Source organism: Salvelinus fontinalis, chromosome 34 (assembly GCF_029448725.1).
Source record: "Salvelinus fontinalis isolate EN_2023a chromosome 34, ASM2944872v1, whole genome shotgun sequence".
Classification (NCBI taxonomy): domain Eukaryota; kingdom Metazoa; phylum Chordata; class Actinopteri; order Salmoniformes; family Salmonidae; genus Salvelinus; species Salvelinus fontinalis.
This window is the reverse complement of record NC_074698.1, coordinates 5,749,709-5,768,227: the sequence shown is the minus strand read 5'-3', so window position 1 is coordinate 5,768,227 and position 18,519 is coordinate 5,749,709. Positions and strand designations below refer to the sequence as shown.

Sequence of the window (18,519 nt, the reverse complement as noted above, 5' to 3'; positions counted from 1 at the left end):
TGACAGGAGTGGGAGAGGAGCACAAATCCAACTCCCACATAAACACAGACACAAAACACATACGCCCAGAATCTCAAAACATGTGCACCCCCACGCGCACGTTGTACATGTACACATAAACGTGCATACCTACGCACTCATGCAAAGGTCGATTATTTCAAAATGGACACTACACATACATATAAACTCAAATCATTTACAGATGACAGACTCTCTCATTCAAAACACCTGGTGCATAAACAGAAAACAAACACTCCCTCCCTGCCCACCTCCCACAGTCTGTGCCTGCATCCAAACGGCAAGAGGGAGGGCTGTGGTGGGAGGGGGGTGAAGGCCATGCATGCGTGTTTGAGATTTGGAGTGGGCAGAGCATACAGCCTTGAAGTACACCCTATCCCCCTTTCTCTCTGGCCCTGCAGGAGGCACAACGGCTGGGAGGGGAGGAGTGCACACTCCCTTCAGGGGTGGAAAATAGGCAGGATGGAGACATGGAAGGAGGTTGTGGTTCAAGTCACAGCTGTGGACCGCCTCATACCGAGGGGGAGGAGATTTAGCCTCATGACAACACAAGGTCTGGAGACCGTTCATAAAGCAGCAGCTGTACATGTGGTTTGGATCTGGATGTGAGCCAGTGGGACTGATTCAAAAAACAAAATATTTACTCGGGAGGTGCCGACCTGTTGCACCCTCTACAACCACTGGGACCCTGCTGGTCCTTAAATGGCCATGTACTCTTATAATCTCAACCCGGCACAGCCAGAAGAGGACTGGCCACCCCTCCGAGCCTGGTTCCTCTCTAGGTTTCTTCCTAGGTTCCTGCCTTTCTAGAGAGTTTTTCATATCCACCGTGCTTCTACATCTGCATTGCTTGCTGTTTGGGGTTTTAGGCTGGGTTTCTGCACAGCACTTTGAGACATCTGCAGGATGTAAAAAGGGCTTTATAAATACATTTGATTTAATATTGGAGACAAAAAAGCAGATTTCAGCCCGTCCCTAGCTACTAACTGAACGAGTCTGGTATGCAGTTATATAAACCTGTGATACGTATCCCGTTTCTATGGTGACCTTCTCTTTTTGACTGTACTCTACCTTACTATGCGCACACACACCCTCAGCTCTCTCTTACGTGTTTGGGTTTCAGCAAGAAGCGGTCAGATGGAGAGGTAGAGAGTGTGTGTGGGCGAGTTTGTGTGTGTACTCTGTGCATCTGCCTGTTGGCGCTTGTTCCACTTATCTGGTGCATCTCTCCAGCCCTCTGCCCATCTTCCCCACGCCAATTCTCATTCTCCACCTCCAAACACACAGCCATTGACATGCAAATGAACACCAGGGCAAATATAAAAACACATGCGCACACATACACAATCCTGCGTTGAAATGGCAGAGGAATTTTTTTTAAACACACACAACAGATATGCACGGACAATCTGGATTTAGTAAGTAACCCTAAAGCAAACGGTGACAAACATAAACACAGACACGCAGCATTGGTTCCCTGCTGTTCATAGTGAGCGGAAGCCCTCTTCTCTGGTTAACCCAATTCAAGCTGCACCCATGAGCTACTCTGAGGCATTCCCTCCCCAACCACAACCCTCCATTTTTGGGCAGTGGAGAGACTCGTCTGGCCACTCGCTCCAGTGGGCTTGAAGAAAGGCTCAAATATGCATCCGAGGGCAACCGACTTGAGGAAATGCCTGTGCCAGTCACATAGCATTATCCACACTTATATTTTACATTCTTCAAAGTTGCTACCCTTTGCCTTGATGACAGCTTTGCACACTCTTGGCATTCTCTCAACCAGCTTCATGAAGTAGTCACCTGGAATGCATTTCAATGAACAGGTGTGCCCTGTTAAAGTTAATATGTGGAATTTCTTTCCTTCTAATGCGTTTGAGCCAGTCAGTTGTGTTGTGACAAGGTAGGGGCGGTATACAGAAGAAAGCCCTATTTGGTAAAAGACCATAAAAGTCCATATTATGAAAACAACAGTTCAAATAAGTAAAAAGAAACAACAGTCCATCATTACTTTAAGACATGAAGGTCAGTCAATCCGGAAAATGTTGAATACAATTTTATTGGTCACATACACGTGTTTAGCAATGTTATTGCGGGTGAAGCGAAATGCTTGTGAACTTTGAAAGTTTCTTCAAGTGCAGTCGCAAAAACCACCAAGCGCTATGATGAAACTGGCTCTCATGAGGACTGCCACAGAAATGGAAGACCCAGAGTTACCTCTGCTACAGAGGATAAGTTCATTAGAGTTACCAGCCCAAATAAATGCTTCAGAGTTCAAGTAACAGACATCTCAACATCAACTGTTTAGAGGAGACTGTGTGAATCAGGCATGGCTACCACAGCATTCTGCAGCGATATGCCATCCCATCTGGTTTGCGCTTAGTGGGACTATCAGTTGTTTTTCAATTGCACAATGACCCAACACACCTCCAGGCTGTGTAAGGGCTATTTGACCAAGAAGGAGAGTGATGGAGTGCTGCATCAGATGACCTGACCTCCACAATCACCCAACCTCAACCCAATTGAGATGGCTTGGGATGAGTTGGACCGCAGAGTGACGCAGCCAAAAAGTGCTCAGCATATGTGGGAACTCCTTCAAGACTGTTGGAAAAGCATTCCTCATGAAGCTGGTCGAGAGAATGCCAAGCGTGTGCAAAGATTTCATCAAGGCAAACTTTGAAGAATCTCAAATATATTTTGATTTGTTGAACACTTTTTTGGTTACTACATGATTCCATATGTGTTATTTCATAGTTTTGAAGTCCTCACTATTATTCTACAATGTAGAGAAAATGGTAAAAAATAAAGAAAAACCCTGGAATGAGTAGGTGTCCAAACTTTTGACTGGTACTAATAAATATATATATATATATATCCAGATTTGGAAACACTGCTCTACTGTTTATTATAGGTCCACTGTAATAGGACACTTCATGCACATTGTTATTTTCCCAAGACACTCCCACCAAACAACACTAGGGGTCACGCCCCAGATGTCTAAGCGATACACCCACATGGCGTCTCCCTCTAGTACACGCCCCTGTGACAGAGCTATAAAATAAGTGCACATGTACAAACACACATGGCTGCCATGGGAAACACCCTTAATCAATAGACTTCGCCAAGAAAGAAAAGGCTAAGACGTTTTTCCTCAGTTTAGTTTCTTAGCACACGTCTTTGCCCTTCAACGCAGCTGCTGTGACCTTTAGTCTGCTATTCACACATTTAAAAGACCATGTTGGAACTGAAGGTTGGGATTGACGGGTCTCTGTTGGAGCCCTTCTGACAGCATAACTCAGGAGGAGATGGTTACTGCAAACATATGCCTTTCACCTTTCCTCCATTTCTCGTCACTGACGTTTCCTTCGAGGTTCTGAAAGAAAAATCGACCGCACAATGCTTTCGTTGGAATGTTTGACCTACACACTGTGTGGTCAGAGGATACTCTAAGTAACAATGCACCTGCCATAGTGGCTTCATGCCTTCTCCAAATCCTCTCCGTTTATCATCATGTAGCATGTACATCTTCCTCTGGCGCTTATGCTGGGGACCATTCTGGAGAGCGTATGCTTCTCGGCCCTGGATTGAGTGTGTGTCCCTTAAAATGTAACCTGACAGTTTCCCATGCTAGTCAATTCTCTCTAATACAACTGTTCCCAAATCAGATTCCTAAGCCCGTCAAGTTGATTGGTCTACCATCCCCTGCGATTAGGCCTGTTCCTGGGTCAATATTTAGTGTTTCAGAGGGAGGGACGGAGGACGAAGGGTTGTTATTACTGCCTCTGGCTAGCGGCGTTTCTCCCAGCGTGCTCGGGGCCCATCTGTGTGCGAGCGTGTGTGCCTAACGTGGCACGTCGCACGGCAGAGAAAACAGCCACTGCTCCTGTCACATCAAAGGATGTCAAGTGGCGTAGCAGTTCACCAGGGTAAGTCATAGTCAGACTGCTGACTAGGCTGCTGCAACCCGACTCCCTCTGGATGGTCAACACTCGTTAGTACCAAACTGTCAACAGAGAAAGAAGCCACTACACTGATCTACTTGTCATCAGCCCACCTGGATAGGCTACTAGATAAAGACGTGATGATTCAATGAGAACGATACAGAAGCCAGTTAACAAGTGTCTTTCGCTCGGTCGCTCTGTCCCCTTCTTCCTCCCACTGGCTGGCACACTGTCCACATAGTTTATGAAAGCTCTATTCCCTCTCTCCCAAGTCTCATGTTCTCAAACACTCAACTCCTTTCTTCCTGCATTCCCTCTGTTTCTCTTCCTCCCACTCCTCCTCTTCCTCCTCCTCTTGCTTCCATGCGAGTGCTGGTTGCCATGTGAACTGGTGCTGTGCTGGAGAGCCTCTTTTCCACGCCGGCACATAGATAGACAAGCTCCAACCCGCTCTCTCACACACACATCCAAGCACACACACTTATGCAAGCACATAAATGCACACATCCATCCAAGCTAAAAAAGTACAGAAATCCAAACACATGCATCAAAGTGCACACACACACACACACAAAAAACCTACAGAGATTCACACACACACACACAGTAAGTAAGGCAAGTCAATCAGCCCTGGAGGGCCCCATCGTGCTCTCCTCTCCTCAGAGTGGTCCAGGTGCGTGGGCTAAAGAGAGGAGAGTGCAGGCATGTAGAGAGGAAGGGGGGGGGGGGTCAGCCATCCCTCCTTTCCTTATGTAAAAGCATCCAAAAGGAGTGGGCACTAGGCAGCCGCTTCTCTTTTAATCCCTCTTTCTTTACATAAAAGAATCATCAGAATCCCTCCCACACTGCCCAACGCAATCCCATTTTCTCTCTGCACTTTGTCCCTTTTCCTCCGCTCCCTTTCGTTCCACAAGACTTTGCAGCTGCGTGCCTCAGAGTGTCAGAACAACTGCCTGAGGAGTGCATCTCCGGATGTGGAATGTAAAGCAATGAGAGCATCAAGCAAAGTCAAAGTCTAGTTTAAAACATCCCACTTGGCTTTGTGAATAACTGATGTGGAGCTTGACACAAGACATGTTCCCTCTGCATTGGACGCGTATCAAAGCCAACGTCAAACCCCCCCCCCCCCCCCAAGTCCTTGTCATTCTGCAACACAAAACAACCATGTAATGTAATGTACTGTAAGCAACTGCTGCATCTCCAGTGCCCCGACACCCTCGCCTGTATCGACCCTAGCTATTTTAACCCATTACTGTACCCATGGATGACTGGTCTAAATCTCTTCATCTTGTTTAGTTTCGTGCTTCTACATGCAATACTATAGCATGCCGCTTTGTTATTATGAGGATAGTCTATTCCATCTGTTTTCGTCAGACAATAATAGTGGGACTGGACTGTAGACATGTGGTTCCCCAAGTTGAAACACGTATCACGAGTCAGACGTGGCTTCACTAACAGAATGTTTTGATTTCGACTTCCACTGTTAACTCGGAGACGGTACACACCTACAAAATTGCCTAACCCTTGCCTCAACACGCCTGTTCCTAGAACCAATAGTGTGATTGGACGAGAAATGAAACCACAAGGCAAAACAGGGTTATACAAGTGCAGGGTCGTTGACCTTGAAAAGGACGGGACTTTTTTTTTTAGATAGGGGGCTGACAAAATGCTTCTGATCTGTCCTTTACCTGCGGCTCGGTCTCACACACACACACACACACACACACACACACAAGCAGAGGGCAGTGACTCAGAGGGTTTATGGTGTTTGGAGCACCACTCAGCCAACACTGATCTGGGACCGCTGATATGGACAGCCTGGTGCATAGTATCTCTGCGAGAGCACTGTGGTATGTGGTGGTAAAATGTTACAGGGTGTGGTGTACTCAAGTCTGTCAGGTAGTGTGTCAGATAGGAGTGTGTGAGACAGGGAGTCATAAGGGGCAAGGGGTTGGGGAGCACGCAGTGTTTGGGTCGTAGTGGACCTTGTTGACATCGTTTCACCATAAACACATTTGCATCCAACAGACACACTTCCTAATTAGAAACATTCAGACTATATAAATCAGGATCAAGATCCAACCTAGATCCATAATCCAAAGATTCATTTCTGCTCCACATGTAAGGGTGGGCAGGTCCACTCAATCTGGTCCGCTATTGGTAACTAATCCTGGATTAGCCACGCTTTTTCAGATTTTCTACATATTCTAGAACATCCTCATTCAAACAGCAGCGAGCTCGGCCCTCCAAGAAACAGGTTAAACGAGATTAAACACATTTAAAGCTATCTTGGTTGTAGTTCCCTAAGTGTTTATAACACCAACGCAGCTCGCTAGAGTGAATTAAGTCAAAAGAGAAAAATTTGTCCGAGATTTTTTTTTAAGTCAAACAAAATAGTGACCTTTTGGAATGGACCAGATGAACTTTCATGAACCCTCTTCAAACGTACGACAACCAAGTTCTCTGTATATTTAGTTGTCAAACTCAAAGCACACATAGATAAGGTTTAACTTGAACCCATTTATCAATACAATCTCCAATTTTGATTCATTCGGAATCAGATATGCATTCTGGAATCACACCTGCTGTCTCCAACATGACCATTGGCTGCTATACAAAGCCAATTCAATCTCGAGCAATACTACGCTGCTTCTCTCTAATGAACGATGCAGTGGAGATATGCCATTTCCTGTAGAATACAGTAATGGTAAATTGACAACAACAAAAAACAAAACAAGAGTAAGAGAGAGGAATTCAAGTATGCCCAGTCAGTTTGACAGGATGACATACAGGATGACCCGGGGGAGCAGGTCACCGAGGTCAAGGGGTCATCGGACAGGAGGTACACTGGCTTTACAATGCATAATGGGGGATGGTTGCCCGCAAGCAGAATAGTTCTGTGAGAATCTGCTGGAGGTGCATTGAAACCTCATGCACTAAAATAACCTAGGTAGAGCAGATTCCTCCTGCAACAGAGCAACAGGAACTGATGTGAATTATCACTAAACAGTGGGTCTCAATAAGAGTCCCCCACACAGTTAATTGCAGGTGTTCATTCTGAGACATTTCCTGATCATATTCTTTTGAGCTGTTCATTGTCGCCCGTAATAATGCCTGTCACAGTAGTACGTCATAAATCTATTGGATTTTCCAGAGAGACCTGGCAATAGTGTTACAGTGTGCGAAACCCACATCATGCGCCAATACAACAGATAAATTGAGCAGAATTCGAGGACTGGCTGGGAGGAAAATCTGCATGTTACACAGGAAGCCTTGGCAATCCACCTTGGAAAACTCGGTTAAATCCTGTTACTGCAGGACTTGTTGAGATAAGCAGTGGAGGGGAAAAAAAATCTCACAATGAGATATGGCAGTGGCAAAACTGCAGTGTAAAAATGGACATACTGGAGGCTTCACTCAAAGGTAGACCTTGACAGCGGGGGTGTCATCTAATGCAGAGTATCACTCACCAACCACCCCCCACAGGATAGGCATACATCACATCATAACCACTAACCTACTTGCCTTCAACGACAACTGCTTGGGAATCTACTCTGGCACCATTCCAAGAACCCATCACCAGCTCCCATCACATACATATGTTTACGGTTGCTATACTACATTGTATTCATATCTGGGCTCAGCGTTTCATAGGTTGCTTTCTAGTTGTAATCCGTTACCTGTCCAAAATTGTAATCAGTAGCCTAATTTTGGATTACCGAAACTCAGCAACGTAATCCGATTCAGTTTAAGATTACTTTTCCCTTTAGAGGCATTACATGCAAACCTCACTGGCCACATTGGCTAAAGTAGAACGTGGTTCTATTTGAGACGCCCAACGCGCTGCAAGACCCCTCCTTATTGGATATCGGGAAGTTTCAAACCCAGGTGGAAGCTTGAAAGACAAATGAGGAGAGATGAATTAACGATAACGGAGTCAGAATCGACAGGTGGAACAAACTTAAAACCTTTTTCAATGCTAAATTGAATGGAATGTTTTTTTAAAGCGCAAATATGCTTCCTGAATTTCAAAGTAATCCAAGAAGTAATCATCTAGTTTTACAAAAGTATCTGTAATTTGATTCATATTTTTGCTGGCAACGTTGCTGATTACAGTTCATTTTTCGTAATCAGATTACATGTAACTGATTAATCAGTTACTCCCCAACCTTGTCTGGGTTTAATTAAAAAAATTGGTCACAACCGCCAAATTTCAATTTGGAGAGTCTAAAGGGCAGAGTCAATAGATCTATGACACACACACACAACCAGAGTGGCTATGCATCTGGTATCTTTGACGCTAACGACACTAATTCATATTTGTTATACTCACAGGAAATATGGAGAGAAATGCTACAGATATGTAGGGTGCGGATATTATTCTTCTTTAAAGTGTGCAATGGTGTCTTCTGGATTGGTTCACAAAATGTTCAACATACTATTATTTGAATTCTGCATACTCATCTCCTCACAATCCCTTGTGATACAAAATCATTTTGGATCAAACCCTTTAGGATAATAATGTAGGCCCAATCCAGAATAAAACATTATTAAACCCATTGTATCGTCTGCTCTTTAGCTGCCAACAGAAACATTGTATTTTAGGATGAGAATCATGACCTCCTTTTTAGAAATAAATAAATAAGTGCACAAACTCGGCAGCCAATGTGCGAAGACTAGCGCGATCCTCCATGACCGATCATGAAGCAGACAGAAAGACATGCTGCTACTGTAATAGACAAATGCACATGAGCTCAAATCAAAATGTTATGTTGAATAAACTGGACCCTAGAGGCTATACATTAGATTTTGGGAGAGTTTCGTTTTGGGTTTTAAGTGCCGCTAACACGTAAATATGATTCAATGTGCGAGGTCTTCTTTTCTGAGGCGTGAGAAACATCTGGACCATCCCTTTTAATAACAGACCTTCATTTTCTCTTAACGAGGAAAGCCGTTCTTATGTAACCGTTGTAACAGATAATATAACAAGGCAATGATGGGAAGGAACCCTTCTGCACCAACCACCGCCTAATCCCAAATTCTACAGCCTGGAATAGATCGCTGACTGATTATTTGGGGTTTCTGTTATTGTTATGAGTAAAAGGAGAAAATAAGCAAAAGCTTAGTTATTTTCAATTGCCTATAGACTAGGATATAGCCTAATCAAGGACCAAATGGTAGTTTTGGGTTCCTGGATAGACTACATTCCTTTGACAAGTGAATTGCTTGGCTAATTTGCAAAAGTGAAAAGGCAGGAACACCATGATTTGGTGTGAAACAGTTGAGGAATTAGTCAAACCACTGAGTGTGATGATTGACAGGCCAATAGGTGGATGCATTGTGTTGCATAAATGCGGTTGATTGACTAGGTCCATTTACCTGTGCAGTTGCCATATCGTTTGCCCGCCACACTGTCCAGGAGCGCCAGCGCCAGGTTGTCCGGTGTGTCCGCAGGCAGCGGGGTCCAGCTCGTGTCCAGACTCGCCTCAGAGCTTTGCTCATCGCTAGACAGCGACGGGCTCCTAATGTCCGCAGTGGCCGAGGGCCAGCACGGTGCTTCCTCAGTGTCCGGGCTGAACACCTCCCTGGCCGGACCGCTCTCTGGAGAGGTCTCCCTGAAAAACGGAACCACCCGAGACAGGCTGGCTCGCCGCCGAGAAGCGCCAGTGCCAGTCGCCTTCTCCCCAAAGCCACCAGCTCTTGTGAGCGCCGTTGTCTGTTTCTTCAAAAACTTTTCCAGGGGCTTCATTCCCGCCGGCATTTTGATACAATACCGCAAAAAATGCTTTCTTCGATGGTTATTGATATGAACTGAATACCTCTGCAGGAACTATCGTTGTGTGACTACATTATACAAGCATCCATGCGTACTTCTATTGACCTGTCTTCGTAGTAGGCTCTTGCATGGAAATAATTAACCCATTTGTCAAATCATGATTTTAAAAGATCAGTGTAAAAAATCCGATTTGTGAAGCAGCAGTCTATCGACCTCGGCGACAGCGTGCTCACAGACGACTGCACGTTCTGGCTGAGTGGCATTTATCGCAAAATATCCCAACCTGCTCCACAACAACCGCTCCCTGGCGTCTCCTCCACCTCTGCAGACGTTTCGGGCGCGTCAAGGAACAATGTTTGTCAGTTTCAAGCAGCGGCCAAAATACACTGGATGACGAACGCAAGGTGCCGAACTCTCACTCTCAGCAGAGCACAGTGCGATAAACCGAAACAAAATAAGGATAACAGCGGGGGGTGGTAAATAGGCGCCCCGGTAGCTTTTTACCAGCGACAAATGCGACGCGTCTCTGCCGTATGTCTTGGTGCTGGCGTCAAAGCAATCTACTGCAGTAATATCGCCAGTGGGAATGGCCTCGGCCCCTCAGCATGTGTGGGAGCTTGTTCAGATAAGTACCAGTGTTTCCCTCTCCCCTTCTCCGTTTGAATGCTTATTGAATGCAGTGGTTCTAGCTCTGTGTGGACAAACACACACCCACGAAGAGTGTGAATGTGTTGTATTTGGGACCGCTGCTATATTAACTCGCCCACTCACTCCCTCCCTTCCTTCCTTCCTTCCTTCATCTGCAGTTGCGCGTTTGTTGCAGTCAGTACTCCTCAGTGCCCGCTGAATGGCAGCTGCTCACTCCCACTGAAAACCAGGGCCGGCCCTAGGCATACATGATATAGGTGGTTGTCTAGTGCCCCCGGCCGCTAGGGGGCCCCGACCAACAAAAACAAACGTTTAAATTTTTTTGAAGGGGGAACTCAGTTGGGGTCTAAACTTACTGTTTAGCGTTAGAATAGTAGAATACACAAGGTGCAATTTCGAAATGTAGTTGTGCATCAGCAGTTGCCCTCTAATTATGTCATTCACTGACAATCACTCAATTAGCCCATGTCAGCTAAACCTTCTTTGATTGATAGGTTAGTTTACGCAGCTATCTAAACGTGTAGTAATCATGGCTGAATACCGACCCGGCACTAAGGGTACGTTTCAAGCAGAGAGACAGGTGATACTGTATCAGTCGACAAGTCACATAGAAACGGTGATCTTGTACAATGTCGCATGGAGCAGAAATGGCATACAACACCGTGCTACATTTTGACAATAGCCAACTACTTTACAATACTTCTATTTCTGAAGATTTGTCCTATGTACAGTATGTACTGTAAAAGAACAATGAAACTCTAAGATTGACATATTTCTCAACATGCTCACAACCTGCCATTGGATACAATTTTTTTTTATGGTGCATGTCAAGTTAGTCAAATACTGTATAGAAAATTACACTGAGTGCACAAATCATTAGGAACACCTGCTCTTTCCATGACATAGACTAACCAGGTGAATCTGGTTGAAAACTATGATCCCTTGTTGATGTCACCTGTTAAATCCACTTTAACTAGTGTAGACAAAGGGAAGGAGATGGGTTAAAGAAGGATATATATATATATATATATATATATATATATATATATATTTTTTTTTTTTTTATCCTTGTCAATTGAGGCATGGATTGTGTATGTGTGCCACTCAGAGGGTGAATGGGCAAGACAAATGATTTAAGTGCCTTTGAACGGATATGGTAGTAGGTGCTAGGCACACACATTTGAGTGTGTCAAGAACTGCAACGTTGCTGGGATTTTCACGCTCAACAGTTTCCTGTGTGTATCAAGAATGGTTCACCACCCAAAGGACTTCCAGTCAACTTGACACAACTGTGGGAAGCATTGGAGTCAACTTGGGCCAGCGTCCCTGTGGAACGCTTTCGACACCTTGTAGAGTCCATGCCTCGACAAATTGAGGCTGTTCTGAGGACAAAAGGGGGTGTAACTCGATATTAGGAATATGTTCCTAATGTTTTGTTCGCTCAGTGTATATATACCATTTACTATTTGTTATATTCTGTGCTTCAAACATAAACTTTGAAATGTGCCCTGTATTTTTGCTATTGGATTAAATGGTAGTTAAAATTACGAAATGGAAACTAAATAGCCCCACCTGTTTAGCAAAAAAAAAGATTGTTGTTATTTTGGCATTAATACATGTCACATATCGGTTTGCAAACAATGTAAAAAAAAATATGTTTTTAAAGCATTGAGTTAATAAAGCCACATACAAACATGGTCTCTTTTTTGCTTTCTTGATCAAGGCAGCTCCAAAATGCAGGCGTTTCAGCCTAGCTCAGTGCTTTCTGTGGCGGTGGGGCAGCAAGCGGGAAAATACGGAGCGTAGGGGTTGGTAATGTTCTCTAGGTGCGCCGTGATTGGTTCAGTGTTCTGTCACTAATGTGGACACTACATCAATGCAGAATATACGGGGAGAGCTAGAAATGTCAAGCCCCTTGGGTGCTGCCATAGAGTTACATTAGAAGTGTCCATCCAAGAAGGCTCAAGGTCATTGGCCACAGATAGAATTAAGTCAAATCACATATCTACTGTAGCTTTGATTGGACTGATCATGTCAACATCATACTTTCAAAATCTTAGCTAGCAAGCTAGCAGTCATCATCATGAATCAAGTCGACAATCTACTGGCAAATCCTTTCAATCCTTGTCATATGAAGAGAAATTATAGATAAAACGTATCGGTGCTCATCTGCCATTGGACATAAACATTACACAACTAGTTGGAAATCGCAAATTCAACAATGATTGGTTTGGAAGGAATCAATGGCTAACTTTGTTTGCCCTAGTTCCCAGTTGTCTTGAAAGCAGCATAAATCCTGAGAATGCCATGACAAAGTTTGATGCCAAAATTTGCCCACGAAGGACCTCCGCGCCACCATCCTTTTCAAGTGAGCACAGCACAACAAGGAGACTCCAAAAAGGTATTGTATGCTGCTGCATAAATTATGTAATATGCCAGGGAGATATGTATACTGTAGCTAACAAAGTAGTACTAAGTGTATGCTGTGTAGTAAGCCGTTAGTAGCCCATGTGCCTTACCCTAATAATTTGGTCCCTTTCGCCTTCACAACTTAGCCTACTGTTCTCACTTGGTGGTGCACATATAGCCTGTTTTAGAGAAATGTAATCATCAAATATTGTAAGAGCTTTCATTGTCTGCTTATATGCCCCCTTTATTTATCCTATGGTTCTGACTTGGTGTACAGGGAGAATAATGTAAGAACTCCCATGTTCTGAATTCTGTCGTTGTACATTTCAACAGTGCTGAACAAATAGTTATATTGACTACGTCCGTCCTAGCTCGCTCATTAATGCCTTAATCACAATTACGGATTGCCTCTTATCCGCTCATCGTCCCCTTATGCCATAGTTTGTACATCTCAATTGTCAGTAGAAACCACATTTGTTTAAGCAAGTCAGCCATATCAGCTATGTTTTTAACAGTTTGTGGGCATCGTTTGTCATCATTATAATGCAATTAATGTATTGTTTTGTGTTGTGTTGTGGCTTTGCTGGCATGCATCTAAAACGTTTTTTGAGGGTTTGCTCCACCAAGATTTACTTGCTAAAATCACCACTGGATGTGTTGGTCACTACACTAAATGTTCTCATGTTATTTCACTGACAACTTTGATTTCGTATGAACGATGTGTGAAACCCCAATGAAGGCACAATCAAAGGTCCTGAACATAAGATAGGGTTTAGAGTTTGTACTTAGTTTTGAAAATTCACCACATACTTGTGAAAAAAGCACCAAAAATATTTAAGTAACATGGCATAAATCATGGCAAAATGTGTAGAATTTCACGAAATTAGCTTTTAAACTGAAAAACTCTCCACCAATGGCAAAATGAGTAGAATTGCATGAAATTGCAACATTTTATCTCCGCCCCATGGTAAAATGTGTAGAATTGCAGTACATTTTTTATCTCTGCCATCAAGAGAGGGGCCTCTAAAATGTTTTGCCCACGAGGTGAGGGGGGCCTTCAAACCAAATCTCGCCTAGGGTCCCCAAAAGGCTAGAGCCCTGCTGAAAACACACGTGTGTGGCAGGTTAACCCTTTATACACACCGGTCAAGAGCAAGACCGTTCTATATGTCTGTTGTAGAACAAGACCGTTCTATATGTCTGTTGTAGAACAAGACAGTTCTATATGTCCGTTGTAGAACAAGACCGTTCTATATGTCTGTTGTAGAACAAGACAGTTCTATATGTCCGTTGTAGAACAAGACAGTTCTATATGTCCGTTGTAGAACAAGACAGTTCTATATGTCCGTTGTAGAACAAGACAGTTCTATATGTCTGTTGTAGAACAAGACCGTTCTATATGTCAGTTGTAGAACAAAACAGTTCTATATGTCCGTTGTAGAACAAGACCGTTCTATATGTCCGTTGTAGAACAAGACCGTTCTATATGTCCGTTGTAGAATAAGACAGTTCTATATGTCCGTTGTAGAACAAGACCGTTCTATATGTCCGTTGTAGAACAAGATAGTTCTATATGTCAGTTGTGGTGTCGTCTTGCTCTATCTTCTCTTTTGTTGTGGATATGCCTATTTGCTCAAATGGCCCCTGGCCCATTGTTAATTGTGGGTGGATGGGTGCTGTCTATATGGACAGGTGGCAGTCAAAACCAGTGACAATAACAGAAGAACACATGGTTCCAAGGCAGGCAGCTAATATAATATTCCATGGATTATTGGGTTGTCATTTTTCAGTTCAGTGAGGTTCGATGGACATGGTAACAAATATGGTGAAGGACATATAGTCTATCTGTTATGTTGAAGAATTGAATAAATTCATATTGCAAGGGCTGAAGCATCAACGAAAGACCATAGGCTAACTGACTATTTGTGAAGAAGTTAGGGGTTGGATGGAAGCCAATTAATCAATTATTAAAATCCCCATTCACTTATTAGATCTAGTAGTTCATTAAAGACATAACTCAGGGATTGATTCATTATTCATCTAAGCACAATGTATTTGACCTTATTTCAGAGAAGGCCTTTCTTAGTTAAGTTTCATTCAAATTTAATTGGCTCTGTTTAAACCAGCTACGGCCATTTGAATAGTAGTAGTGACTTCATTACTCCAGTACGTGTGGCTGGTGAATGAAAATCATTCAGGATGTATTTTTGGAATCACCAATTGAGCGATATTGATTGTGGTAGCCTATTCGATGGGACAAATTGAAGTTATTAAGTCATGTTTGTATAAGAAATGTTGATAACAATGCCAGTTTGGGGCAGATCTTTTTATTAAATGTCAAATAAACAAGGTCTCTGAGAGGTTTAGAGAACGTCAAAGAAAGAGAGAACTTAACGAGGCCAATGAGTGGACCTATGAGTGTATAACAACAGAGCGTGAGGTGTGTACAGAGAACGGTAGCCGAGGCTCTCATGATGAAATGGAACCTTATCAGGTGTCACTTATAGTTTCACCACTATCCCGTTGATCAACTGGGCTGCAGGAGGAAACTGTATACTCACTCTGAGTTGCCGCATACTCAATACTTTGTTTCAGAGTAAATACGGGATCCGATTCCGGCCACCCACGGCTGACTGATCCGGCTCCATGCCCATGCAAGAGGTCTTTCCAAACAGCGAGCACACAGGTGCCATACAACACATGTCAGAGTGAGAGAGCTCATGGCTGGGGATATTGAAAAGCGTGGCTTCTCTCCTCAATAACCTGCACTTGGGGGCATCTTTTCTCTCTCAACCTACTGCATACTGACTCATTCAGGCGATTGCCTGGACAGTGAGGCAGTGTAGAAATATCTTAACAGCTAAAGTTATCAGTGAGTTTCTTTGTAGTGAACGGCAAGCAGTGTGGCCCTCTATAAAAATGTCAAACAAGACAGTGCCTGACAGTAGTAGTGAAGCCTACCTCGCGCACAACCAACCACAATGTCGTTGAGTTTTTGGCTGTGGGATCGCGCATGGATTTGCAAGCCCCCTGAGACAACAGTTCTGATTGTCTGCTCTCCTTGAGGAATGACCTCATCCTTGTCACTGGTTCCTTCAGCTCATCCACACTATCTGTCTCTATTGACACAAGGCACTAGCTCCCTAGCCACTAGCTCTGTGAGTGACAGGAGCGCTTACACACCGAGACGACAGCCTTCCGTCACAGCTGGCAATATGCCAAGCTCAGCAACGTCTGGCCCGGAGCTGTAGGGATGTCGATGGGGAGAGATGTCGATGGGGAACGTGTGGAGTGAGTGACTTATCTCCGGGAAACCCCTCTTCCCCACATCACTGACACAGGAGTGGAGTCCCCCACTCACTCACTCACTCACACACAGACTCTCGCTCTCTCTTCTCTCTCTCTCTCCTGTCTCTCTCTCCACTGGTCACATACTGGTTGAATCAACTGTTGTTGCCACATCATTTCAATGAAATGACATTGAACCAACGTTGAATAGACGTTGAATTGACTGAGCTTGCAATTTTGCATTCTATCCTGAAGTTCCAGTCTTTTACTTAAAAGAGCAAGATGGTCCGTGTCCTCTTTAAGGCTTTGTTCCTCTAAAGTTGTTTTTAGGCTTTTCTTAATGTCACATACATTTTCTTACTGCTCTATTTCCAGAAATGCCCTGAATGGAAAAAGTATTTACACCAAACAATAACTCCCGTCTGTAACTATGGAAATGAGGTTTGACCACAAAACTATGACGCCGAGCTATGTTGCGTAGTAGTGATTGCAAGCATTGCCCTCGTTCACAAGGTCATTACTAAATGAGGATACGGCTATCACGATACTGTACTGTACTTCCACCACAGGAGGCTGCTGAGGGGAGGACGGCTCATAATAATGGCTGGAGCGGAGCGAATGGAATGGCGTCAAACACCTGGAAACTATGTGTTTGATGTGTTTGATACCATTCCAAACTGTTCCGCTCCAGTCATTACCACGAGCCCGTCCTCCCCAATTAAGGTGCCACCAACCTCCTGTGACTTCCACATCCCCTCAGCCCTGGCTTTCTGTTTCTTCTCTCCATGCTCCTCCACTTCTGCTTTCTCTGTAACTGCCTGGTCTGTGTGGGCACTGGGTATTCCCACTAAGGAATCCCCTGCACTTCCAACACTTTGATATACAGTGAGCTCCAAAAGTATTGGGACAGTGACACATTCTTTTGTTGTTTTAGCTCTGTACTCCAGCACTTTGGATGTGAAATGATACAATGACTATGGTTAAAGTGCGGACTGTCAGCTTTGATTTGAGGGTATTTTCATCCATATCAGATGAACCCTTTAAAAACGACAGCACTTTTTGTACAGTCCCCCCATTTTAGGGGACCAAAAGTATTGGGACAAATTCACATACAGTGGGGAGAACAAGTATTGGATACACTGCCGATTTTGCAGGTTTTCCTTCTTACAAAGCATGTAGAGGTCTGTAATTTTTATCATAGGTACACTTCAACTGTGAGAGACGGAATCTAAAACAAAAATCCAGAAAATCACATTGTATGATTTTTAAGCAATTCATTTGCATTTTATTGCATGACATAAGTATTTGACATATCAGAAAAGCAGAACTTAATATTTGGTACAGAAACCTTTGTTTGCAATTAGAGAGATCATACGTTTCCTGTAGTTCTTGACCAGGTTTGCACACACTGCAGCAGGGATTTTGGCCCACTCCTCCATACAGACCTTCTCCAGATCCTTCAGGTTTCGGGGCTGTCGCTGGGCAATACGGACTTTCAGCTCCCTCCAAAGACTTTCTATTGGGTTCAGGTCTGGAGACTGGCTAGGCCACTCCAGGACCTTGAGATGCTTCTTACGGAGCCACTCCTTAGTTGCCCTGGCTGTGTGTTTTGGGTCGTTGTCATGCTGGAAGACCCAGCCACGACCCATCTTCAATGCTCTTACTGAGGGAAGGAGGTTGTTGGCCAAGATCTCGCAATACATGGCCCCATCCATCCTCCCCTCAATACGGTGCAGTCGTCCTGTCCCCTTTGCAGAAAAGCATCCCCAAGAATGACGTTTCCACCTCCATGCTTCACGGTTGGGATGGTGTTCTTGGGGTTGTACTCATCCTTCTTCTTCCTCCAAACACGGCGAGTGGAGTTTAGACCAAAAAGCTCTATTTTTGTCTCATCAGACCACATGACCTTCTCCCATTCCTCCTCTGGATCATCCAGATGGTCATTGGCAAACTTCAGACGGGCCTGGACATGCGTTGGCTTGAGCAGGGGGACCTTGCGTGCGCTGCAGAATTTTAATCCATGACGGCGTAGTGTGTTACTAATGGTTTTCTTTGAGACTGTGGTCCCAGCTCTCTTCAGGTCATTGACCAGGTCCTGCCGTGTAGTTCTGGGCTGATCCCTCACCTTCCTCATGATCATTGATGCCCCACGAGGTGAGATCTTGCATGGAGCCCCAGACCGAGGGTGATTGACCGTCATCTTGAACTTCTTCCATTTTCTAATAATTGCGCCAACAGTTGTTGCCTTCTCACCAAGCTGCTTGCCTATTGTCCTGTAGCCCATCCCAGCCTTGTGCAGGTCTATAATTTTATCCCTGATGTCCTTACACAGCTCTCTGGTCTTGGCCATTGTGGAGAGGTTGGAGTCTGTTTGATTGAGTGTGTGGACAGGTCTCTTTTATACAGGTAACGAGTTCAAACAGGTGCAGTTAATACAGGTAA

General features: G+C 44.2%; 1 protein-coding gene across 2 annotated transcripts in view; it reads right to left on the bottom strand.

Annotated features, from left to right (window-relative positions):
• LOC129832924 (rap guanine nucleotide exchange factor-like 1) overlaps positions 1 to 10,543 on the bottom strand; it is a 30,899-nt gene extending 20,356 nt beyond the window's left edge. Inside the window, exon 1 of one of the 2 annotated variants that reach the window (XM_055897056.1) lies at positions 9,336 to 10,543. In XM_055897056.1, the coding sequence (XP_055753031.1) occupies positions 9,336 to 9,717 (382 nt within the window). In that variant the 5' untranslated portion in view covers positions 9,718 to 10,543. The remainder of the gene's footprint in view (positions 1 to 9,335) is intronic. The other variant, XM_055897057.1, reaches the window with a different exon arrangement.
• Positions 10,544 to 18,519: the final 7,976 nt, after the last annotated feature.